Source organism: Chrysochloris asiatica, unplaced genomic scaffold (genome assembly GCF_000296735.1).
Source record: "Chrysochloris asiatica unplaced genomic scaffold, ChrAsi1.0 scaffold00004, whole genome shotgun sequence".
Classification (NCBI taxonomy): domain Eukaryota; kingdom Metazoa; phylum Chordata; class Mammalia; order Afrosoricida; family Chrysochloridae; genus Chrysochloris; species Chrysochloris asiatica.
In genome coordinates, this window is record NW_006408522.1 from 12,580,103 (window position 1) to 12,591,128 (window position 11,026).

General features: G+C 37.3%; 1 protein-coding gene across 1 annotated transcript in view; it reads left to right on the forward strand.

The window, feature by feature from the left end:
- ADAM10 (ADAM metallopeptidase domain 10) overlaps nt 1-11,026 on the forward strand; it is a 271,540-nt gene that overhangs the window by 118,104 nt on the left and 142,410 nt on the right. Inside the window, exons 3-4 of the mRNA XM_006831603.1 lie at nt 2,718-2,836; nt 4,092-4,250. Of these exons, the coding sequence (XP_006831666.1) occupies nt 2,718-2,836; nt 4,092-4,250 (278 nt within the window). The remainder of the gene's footprint in view (nt 1-2,717; nt 2,837-4,091; nt 4,251-11,026) is intronic.

Genomic DNA, 11,026 nt, shown 5'->3' on the forward strand with positions numbered 1-11,026 from the left:
ACTGACCACAGGGCAGGTTTTCAAGAAGACTGCCACGTCTTTTCCCCTCTAGTGCACCTTTTGGTTAGCAGCTGAGCGCTTCAACCACTGTGCCACCAGGGCTCTTAGGGTGTATTGGTGTTGTTAAGTGCTGTTAAGTTGGTTCCGACTCATAGCGACCTTGCATAAGGTCCAAGGAGAGTAGCCTTTACTTGAGGACTAGTTTGTTTCTGCTTCTAATGGTTAGCCTTTTTGGGTGCTCTATTAAATGACAGCAGAATCCCTCCCTTGCTTGGTTAGAGTTTGAATGTATCTCTACTCCTTGCAGGAGTGCTGGTGTGGTGCTATAGCATAAATACTGGACTGCTAGCTGCAGCATTGGTAGCTCAAGCCTACCAGCTGCTCCTTGGAAATCCTATACAGGATCTTTATGAATCCGAATTGACTCAACGGCAGTTAGCAACAGCAACAACTACTCCTTGCAAGATCCAGTAGTTGATCGATTTACAGCACCTCAGTAATTAAGTATTCCTTTGGTCCAGTGTAGTTCATTGTCTCTCTGCATGTCACATTAGTGTCTCTATGCAGATTTCTAGAACTCTTTCTCATAATTGCATCTTTGTTTCTGCTCCTCTGCCTTGCAAAATCCAGCTGTCTCTTCTGCCTTCTGAACATAAGGAGACTGTTGTGCTCTGATTTGAATTGTAGTCCAGAAATGCCTCCAGGCAGATAGCTAGGACAGTCTTGGAGCTCACCATGTTTCTTTTCCTTCTTTCAGAGATTACAGTTTTACACTGCCAGTTGCCTGTTGTCTAAAACCAGTTGTTTGATATACGTAACTGAAAAACTCTATTTTTATAGTGGAAGACAAGTCCAGTAATGATTCTCTCTTATGGTTAGCAGCAGAAGTCTCCATGTACATCTGTGTCAGTTGTTTGGAAATGGAAGTGGATTTTTTTTCTCCTCCAAATTGCTTAGTTTCATTTAGTATCTTAAGATGTTATTTCAATTCACATTTTAAAAATAAAACATAAATTCACATGCTTCACAATTCATAGGGTCCAAAAGAGGGTATACAGTAAAGTCTCCTTTACTTTGTTTTCCAGCTGCTCATTTCCTATTCTTGTTGCTGTTAATAATTTTTTTTTTTACGTTTTGTATTATCAGTTTCCTATGTGTCTTTAAGGAGTTCTGGTGTGGCACAGTAGGTTAATGTGCTGACTGCAAAGTTGGTTTGAGCCTCAAGGTTGGTGGTTCAAGCTCACCAGCCGTTCCTCGGAAACCTTATACAGAGTTGCTATGGGTCAGAACCAACTTGACAGCACTAAACAACAACAACATGTTTAAAGAGACTTGATGCTTCTATTCATTACATAGACCATACCTCAATTTATTGCCCTTCACAGATAATAGGGAGGTTAAAAAAAACAACAACAAATTGAAGGTTTGTGGATGCTTTATTGAGCAAACCAATCACCACCATTTTCTTCAACAGCATGTGCTTACTTTATGTCTCTGTGCTGTTTTGGTGACTCAGGTATTTAACAATATATAAAACTTTCTCATAGTGCTCTTGCATATTTGATACAATCCATACACACCACTAAAAAAAACACAACATACTACAGTCCTGGTGCAATGCTGTTGAATAAGCACTGTACTGCTAACTGCTAGGTTGGTGGTTCAAATCCACCAGCCACTTCTTGGAAACCCTATACAGGGTTGCTGTGAGTTGGAACCGACTTGATGGCTCTTAATAATAAAAAATATGTGTAAAGACCATGTATATTGCTTCTTGGAGAAGAGATATTAAGCATCTAATATAGATGTCACTTTCATGTATTATTTGAGTTGTGAAAAGTAGAGAAAGTGGAAAAGTTACAGAAATAAGAGAGTAGGATAGTGATCAAAAATAGTAATTGGGGCAGGAAGTTTGTTTTTATTCTCAAGCAGCATGGTTGCTGCTGGAATGATCTTGTATTCCTTGTATGAATCAGCCTGTAGGCAATGACTTTTTAATTGTACATCGTTTAGAATCCTACTACAGCTACTAGGCTGAACTTCAGAGTGAACTTTTTTTTTTTTTCTTTCAATGCTTTATGGTAAATTATATGGTAGTTTACATGGGAGAACATTAGCTTCACATTTATGCTATTGTATATTGTTTCATTGCCATGGTTACAATCCTCTCCATTCACCATCAGCCAACCAAAGGGTATACCCTGCAAGTCTGCCCCCCTGTTGTCAGCACACAGCCCCTCTCCCTCTCTGGGTTCTAAGTCCCTAGCTGCTCCATCTCTCCACGTCATCATCTCTGCCTCCATCTTTGGCATCACTGCTTCTCTGGGGAGGGTTCCGTTCTCCACTCTTCTTCCTTGATGTTCCCAGCGACCTCTGCAAAGTTAACCACTCCCCTCTTTTTGCCACAAAACGTCTACCTTTACATTCCCAGCCCTTACAATCAGTCCTGATAGCAGTTATTCACTATTGTATCGCAAGAGACCTATCCGCATCTCTTTTCATCAGCCCCTCCTAGACAGATTGGATACTACTCAGTGGAGATTCTACCTTGCAGAGCAAACTTTTGAAAAGAAATTCTTGGTCATTATAATTCCCATGTAGCCAAATTACGTGACACAACCCATATTCTGCAGATTAAAAAATAAAAAAAGTATAAAATTGGAATTATTTTAATTTCAGTTTTTTTTTTTTTTTCCCTTTCCCATCCCAATTTACAGACAGTTCAACCTACGAATGAAGAGGGATACTTCCCTTTTCAGTGATGAATTTAAAGTAGAAACATCAAATAAAGTACTTGATTATGATACCTCTCATATTTACACTGGACATATTTTTGGTAAGTTGAACCTTCAAAGAACTCCTTAATTTTTTTCTACACAAGAATGTATTTTTTTTTTTTTTTTTGATGCCTAAGCAGGTATTTTAGAAAAGCTGTGTAAATCTCAAGGAGATTAAACATATTGTGAAGGGTAATGATCTTTGAAAAATGAAGTAATCCTTGGATTTATCTTTACATGTATGCTGGCTTCTGAAAGGTATGAATTTTTGGCTTTCTCTACCACCTCCAAACTGTTAGATTAAAAAAAAAAAAAAACAACCAAAATTAATGACTTCTGTAATTTTCTGAACTTAATGGTCTTGAAGCAAGAAGTTAGTAGTAGCTTTGTTGAATTTTAGAAGACCAAAACCAACCCTACTGTCATGAAGTCAGTTCTGACTATTAAAGGAAACTGTTTAAAAAAAAAAAAAAAAGTAATAGTCAAAAATAATGTGACAAAGTCATAGGAAATTCCCCCATCCCATGGATTTTCAGAATCTTTTTTTTTTCTTCACAGTTCTGGCTAATTTCTTATTCTGTATTAGATCTAAAAGTGTGTGTGTATGGGGGCAGTGAGAAGCACATGTATCCCAATAGAAAGTTAAAGTATAAGCAGAACAGAGCAATTATAGAAGTCATAAAAAAGCTGAAAAATAAAAGCCATCTGAAGGTATTAGAGAGGGACAAAGTAGCATGCTGTAACCTTGTGTATTACTAGGTACTCAATGTAATCCTCAGTTATTAAGAAAAAAATTGTTTCAAATTTTATTTCTATGTATAGAGAGAGTTTAATTCAAAATCATGGTAAACTTAAAAATTATGGAAAGCATGCCTTTTGTTTAATGAGAGAAATTTAAAAAGTAACTTTAACTTTTAAAGATCCCTTCGTTTGTCTCCCATTCCTCTGTATCATTTACCATTTAGTGCAGTGGGTCTGTTTGCTTTACTATAAGTTAATTTAATGTAACAATTACTTATTCAGTGCCTTTTGGATTTATGCCACTCACTGTGCTGTGTGCGGAGAATATGATTGTAACAAGACAGATGCTCTATGTTTTATTATTGTTATTAGTAATTGATATATTTTAAGTAGTAGTTGTTCACTAGTACTTAAATAGCATGATGTATTTATTAAGAGATAAAATCACTCAGTAAATTTATATTCAGGATTAAACATTTTATTGATTCATTTATTTGTGGCTTTGTAAAAGAGAATTACTTTAACATTTATGTCCAAATCAACTTTTCAAGAGTTTGTTGCTTTCATTAATAGGTGAAGAAGGAAGTTTTAGCCATGGGTCTGTTACTGATGGAAGATTTGAAGGATTTATCCAGACTCTTGGTGGCACATTTTATGTTGAGCCAGCAGAGAGATATATTAAAGACCGAACTTTGCCATTTCACTCTGTCATTTATCATGAAGATGATATTAGTAAGTACTTACATTTTATCAAGTAGCCTGTAGCAAAAAGTAATATGAATAGTTAAAATAATGTGGAGACAAATGAGCCTTCAGATACTAGAATCACAAGAAAGTCTCACTGTAATGAGTAAGCCAATATAAGAAGACGATTTCCTTGTCAGCCCATGCCAGTCTTATGTTATTGAGATGATACAACTACTAATTATATTTGGAACTATGAGCCAACCAATTCTGATTGAATCTGAAATCCCATATTGCTGTTATCAGCCTGTATGATTAATGTTAAAAGACTGCATGTGTGGGCCATTGAAGCTAAAACAACATCATTGCCTTCTATAAACTGCAGTGTGGCTATTTGTGTAGTATTTAAGGGATATTTTAGATATTTTTGTACTTTGAGCATTTCTTTGATCTTAGCATGGCAAGGCGTTAGGTTTATCATTGTACATTTTATCTCCTACTGTGGCCTTTATATGAAATGGTAATTTGTTGTTTATTTTCTATTCCTGAAGCACAGAGTTCTTTTTCTGTGTTTCAGGAATAGAAAATAACTTTAGACTTCCCCATTTAATTCTGCCATTGTTTATATTCCATACTCTCATTCAGTAGAGTGCATCATTATAATACTGCACAAATACATTCTTCTAATTCATATGCCTCTTAAATACTTATAACTTAAAAATTTTGATTGCACAGAGTCTAGTATCTTAATTTTTGCATGTTATCTTAACTTGGCAGCTTTATTCTAGCTTTCTTTCTACAACCAGGAATTTATTGACAATAATTTCATTCTTACCTTTAGTAATAGGTACTGGCATGCCTTAACTAGTTTTGCTTTTTGTTCATCAGCTTTGAAAATGTCTGTACTGTAATATCTTCAACTGCTTGTTGTCTCTGATGCTGGATTACTATAAAAATAGCATAATTATTCTGGGTAGTATACATTTATGATTTTTGTTACCTGAGAAATCATGCATTCATGAATGCCCTTTTCCAATCTTTTTTTTACTCATCCCTATTTGATTCCTATTCTAATTTCCCTTCTACATTTCTCCTCAAGCTCCACGCTACAGTCTTCCTTCACAACCAGGAATATGAACTCCTTTGACTTCTATTCTTCCAACAAAATTATCATGTACCTGGTCTGTATGTTGATTGCAATTTTCTTAGTAATTTGATATTTTTGTAGGTTTTCTTCCTCTGTCAGGAGATATAATTTCTCCAAATGCAGTTTTTTTTTTGTACCTTTAATAGACTGTTCATCTCTGTAGTGGCTTCTTTAAATACTTAATGAAATCTTAGATTAGAATAATTTCTCTGTAATGTTTTTGTCTTAGAGCTTATAAATGATTTAAAATCGAACAAGACTTTTTGGGAAAGGAAGAGAGTAAATTGACAGATTCTGAACTTAAGTGACTGCCATGTTGTAGTCACTTTCTCCTTTTCCTTATACTCCCTTTTCTGTGTTTGCCTGCCTATTAGGGTTAGTATTATTGTATCGTCTTCTTAGCTGCTTTTAAGTTCACTTAAAAATATTCTGGTTTCCTTCACTTTCCTCTTGTAATATAATTGTAGTTTTTCATATTGTTTCCTATAATGACTTCCAGATATCTTTCTTTTCCCCCAAAGATGATGAATTAGGTTGGAGAATCAGTGATCCTGAATGCCTTTTAGTTTTTCTCTTCTTTTTGGTGTTAACTTTATGTTTGATTGTAGCTCTTTTTGTGTGTGTACCTTCTTAAATTTAAGCTCACAGTAAGGAGGGTTTTCAAGTTCTTTTTATTATTATATACCAATACTGGTATTAGAGCTTAATAATAATAATATTTAAAGTTATTTTGTTTGTAATTTTTTGTGAATGGAAATACAGTGATTTCCAATAGAAGGATTGTAACTATTGTAATGAATTGTCTTGAACATATTTTTCATTGCTTACAACACTGTCTGAAAATCTGTCAAATTAACTGATTTAAAAAGAAAATACCCATGTTTTCCATTTCAAAATAGTTGCTACATTCTAGCTTTTAGAGCAGGAGTTGACAAACTTTTTCTGTAAAGGGTCGGATAGTAAATACTTTAGACTTTGCAGACCATCTGACCTATGTTGCAGCTACTCCACTATGCTATTGTGTAAAAATAAATAAGTGAAAGAGTGTGGCTGTGTTCCAATAAAGCTGTTATTTCTAACCAAACCCAAACCCACTGTCATTGAGTTGATTCTGACTCATAGCAACCCTAGAGGACAGAGTTGTTGTTGTTGTTGTTGTTGTTAAGTGCTGTTGAGTCAGACTCATGACAACCCTGTATAGGGTTTCCAAGGAGTGACTGGTGAATTTTAACAGCTGACCTTGTGGTTCAAACCAACCTCGCAGTACAGTGCTTTATCCCACAGTGCCACACCAGGACTCCAGAGTAAACAAATCTTTACTAAAACAGACAGTCTCATCTTTTTCCCGATGAGTGCAGTTTGTGGGTTTTGAACTGAGAACCTTGCGGTTAGCAGCCCAATGCCTAACCCACAGTATCACCAGAGCTCATAAAACTTTATGAACACTTAAATTTTAAGTGTCATATAATTTTACCATGACACAAAATACTGTTGTTGTTTTTTTTCTCTTTGACCCAGTCATTTTTTAAAAATGTAAAAATTATCCTTAGTTTATAGGCAAAACAAAAACAGGTGGCAAGACTCATTTGTTCCACAGGCGGTAGTTTTCTTAATGCCAGTCTATAAGGATGGATGGATGAAATTACTTGTCATTATTTATTTAAATATAAGTTTTGGTATGGCACTGATGGATAAGCAAGGTTGGCAGTTCGTACGCATCAGCTACTCTTTCAAAATCCTATACAGAAGGGTCAGGCCCCCTGCCCTGACGGCTGCCAGGACCCTCCAGGGTGTTGGAGTAGGCATTTCCTGGAGCGAGAACCCGGCTCGGAGCCCTAAGATGGCATCCTCCGAATAGATAACTGAAGGAGTTTTTATAAGACAAAAAGAATGATGACTGAGCAGTCACGGAAATCTCGCGGGCCACACGGGACAGGCAGCCTGATCTCCAGAAAAGCTAGGAAAGGACGAAGGCCGGCAGGCTGCTCTTCACCACCAGCAACAGCCTGTTGTCAGCACGGGAGCGGAACGAAGCATCGATGTCAATGCGCCTCACACTGAGACCTGAACACATTTATATAAAAAAGTCAAATGGAACTAAGTTCTTGGAACTACATATAAAAATTCAATTATTACAACTAGAAACAGCAAATCAAAATGTCTGCTGAGGTTTTCTGGTAGAACTAAAAAAAAAATTAGTTGGTGCCCATGTTCAATAAGTCACTACCATTGACAAAATAAAACTAAGTCCAAAATAGGAAATTGAAAAGTGCATAATGAAATTAAATCTTGGATCAAGTATTTATGGAAAATTGGAAATATTTGTCCGGTATAGTTGACAAATAATGATTTAGAGGCGGTATTAAAGTTTATCAGATCCAGCCTTGGCCTGGCGCTCCCGTAAAAAAGGATGTAGGCCTTAGCCTTTAGCACGGTCTCTTCATTAGTCAGTGTTACCGTGCTGTCATTGAAATGGAACCTGCGCCCTTCATGAGTTGAAAATGCTGTATAATGTCCAGAGCCAACCCTGTAAAGAAGAGGGAAAAGATTGAAGACAAAGGAAACAAAAAACAAGATAGCAGAAATCACAGAAGGATCTGTGAAATGATGTAATTTGTCAGCGATATGATGTAATTTGTCAGTAACATTTAATAACTGCTACAATTAAAGGATAAATTCTAGAGATTCTATTAAAGATGTTAAGTACCAACAAAACAAAACAAAACAAATCAAAAACCCTATACAGGCTCGCTCCGAGTCCGAACTGACTTGACAGCTCATAACAACAACAAACAACAAGGTTCTAGTGATAGTAGTAGCAGCAGCAGGAGTAGCAACACCTGGCACTAAGTAAAATTCTTTACTTGCATTACTTCATTGAATCCTCACAATAACCCTGCGTGTGAGCTGTACTCTTAGTTGCCATGGAGTTGGCGATTACTCATGGCGATCTTGTGTGTACGCTGGCGGACCCTGTGCCATCTTCATGATTGCTGCTATGTTTGAGTCCGTTGTTGTGGCTGTTGTATTAGTCTGTCTCATTGAGAATACCCCTTGTTTTCACTGACCCTCTACCAACCCATGGTCTTCCCTGATGATTTGTCCAAAGTAAGGGAGCTGAAGTTTTGACATCCTTGCTTCTGAGGAGCATTCTGGTTGTATGAGAAGGCTTCAGAAATTTCATCGGCAAATGAAATGAAAAGGTAAATGACTTTGTGAAGCCCTCTCTTATTTCTTCTAAGACTGACAGTTTATTCTTCTGGCAGTTCACAGCATATTCAATATTCTTGGCCAGCATTACATTTTGAATGTATCTCCTTCTTCTGTCCTCGTCTTTCAGCGTCCTGTTTTATTTGCATTTTATAGATGAGGAAACTAAAGCTTCGAAAAATGTTACTATTTCATTGTAGAGCCCTTGCTCTTTTTCATGTATTCTTATGCTTCATTCAAGGAAGGGAGCTATAAATTCTTATTTACTCCAAGGACTTCTGGGCCTTTGTGAAATTTGTAAGCCTCCATAAAACCACACACTTGTGTTTATTGCTATTTCAAGCCAAAAACTGACCTTACTACATTTAGCAATGGATGTTTTCTTTTGTAACTATTTAAAATAGAAGATGCCCATTTGTTATTCCTAAATTCTGTCCATATTAATAAATTTACCAGTATAGTTTAAGAAGCAGTGCTTCTCCTGAGCAGAGGATTAATTGGTATTCATATCTTGTCATAATTGTTCACACTTCTGTATCATTAAGAAAAAGCACTTTTTTATTACCTAAGCTCAGAATTTAATTTTGCTGATAAGTATATGTAGCTATAACTATCACTTCGAATTGGGCATAAAAAACTTCAAAGCACTAAGAAGTTGTAAAGATTTTCACTGAAGACTGTTTCTGTGTTCTGGTAGTCTCAGAAGCCATCCTAAGATTCTCCAGAACAGCAATATTATTGTCTGTGGTGGGTTGTATACATTTATTTCTACAGTTATGCAAACAGTATTAAGAGGAGAGTAGTCACATTCTCCTTACAACCTCTTTCTAAAGTTGGTGTGCTCTTCAACATTATATGCCATGATATAACAGATATAGAGACACCACATGAACTTAGAAATATTAAACAGTGATCTAAAAGTCACACAGCATTTTATTGTGAAAAGGAAGTGTTAGCACTTAAAGGAGTCCTGATGCTCCTGTTAGATAAGCACTGGACCGCTAACTACAAAGTTGGCGATTTAAACTCACCAGCTGCTCCTTGGAAACCCTATTCAAGGTTGCTATGAGTCAGAACTGACTCGACAGCACTCAATAACAACAGAGTGCAGGAAGTTGCCTCATAGCAGCAGGGGATTTCCATTCTGAGCATGTATGTGTGCGATCATGTAGTATAAAGTCTGGTATACACATTTTGGTATGTCACATGATTTTCTAAGACAGTTTTTACAGATTTATGCTCTGACATGTAGACATTTTGTTGTTGAGTGCCGTCAAGTCAGTTCTTGTAGTAGAGTCATAGTGACCCTGTATAAGGTTTCTGAGAAGCAGCTGGTGGGTTTGAACTACTGACCTTGAGACTAGCAGTCCAGTGCTTCTCCTGTAGTGCCACACCAGGACTCCAAATGTCTGGGTTTTTGTTGTTGTTAAGTGCCATCTAGTCGGTTTTGACCCATAGCGACCCTGACTGTACAAATATGAGGTGTTTGTGGTCCACCCAGGGGATTAGATGGAATCTTGGTGTGGTGATGTAGGATAAGCACCCGACTGCTAATCACAAGGTTGGCAGTTCAAATTCACCAGCTGCTCCTTGCAAACCCTATATAGCAGCGGTGGGGAACTGTTTCTCTGCCAAATTTTATAACATTGTTCATGGGCCATGCAAAATAATCAAATTAAAAACTAGCATGATATATTTGGTCAAAAATTTAATTAACTCAGAGAACAAACAAGATGGCAGTTTGGGTGAAAGTGCAGTGAGGAGCTCTGCCAACAACAACACAGAATACTGGACCGACCAGGCTCAGGGGATGGTCCCAGAACTCTGAATCACACATAAAGGAATATCTAGAAGGCTGGAAGGCTTACAGCTAGGGGAATTTGTAGCAGAAGCAAGAAATCCATTGCTTTCTAACTCAAGATGCTCAGCTGCTCCGGGAGCTGCCATTTTGGGTGAGACTGAACGGGGGAAGGATCAGAGCAGCCACGGATGCCTGACAGAACCGTAGAGATGAAGGTGTGGAACATGTGTTCATTGGTTTCTCGCTGTCTGTGCACCTCCATTCTGGTGACTAGAGAGGGTGCCTGAGTGAGTGGACACCACACCCCGACCCCGGAGGGTTCTGCTACACATGCGCACAGATCTACTCGAAATTTAAAGCGACAGTTTCCCCTTAAAACCAAACGTCAGCACAATATGGCCACAACTGGCATGGAACTAATTATCACTAAGAAAAATGCCTGAACAGGGATAGTGGAGTGGGACAGGCAGACTAAAAAGGAAATAGGTCAAAAATTAAATCCTGAGATACGTCATAACGATCAACAGTGGCATCTTGAAATTTCTCAGGAAGAAGAGTGAAAAGGGAAGCCCATCTCCTGATCACATCTACCTGGAGGCAATCAGAAAGCATACAAATACCAAATATACACCCATCTAAGTATTAAGGCCACAGATAACTCCTAAA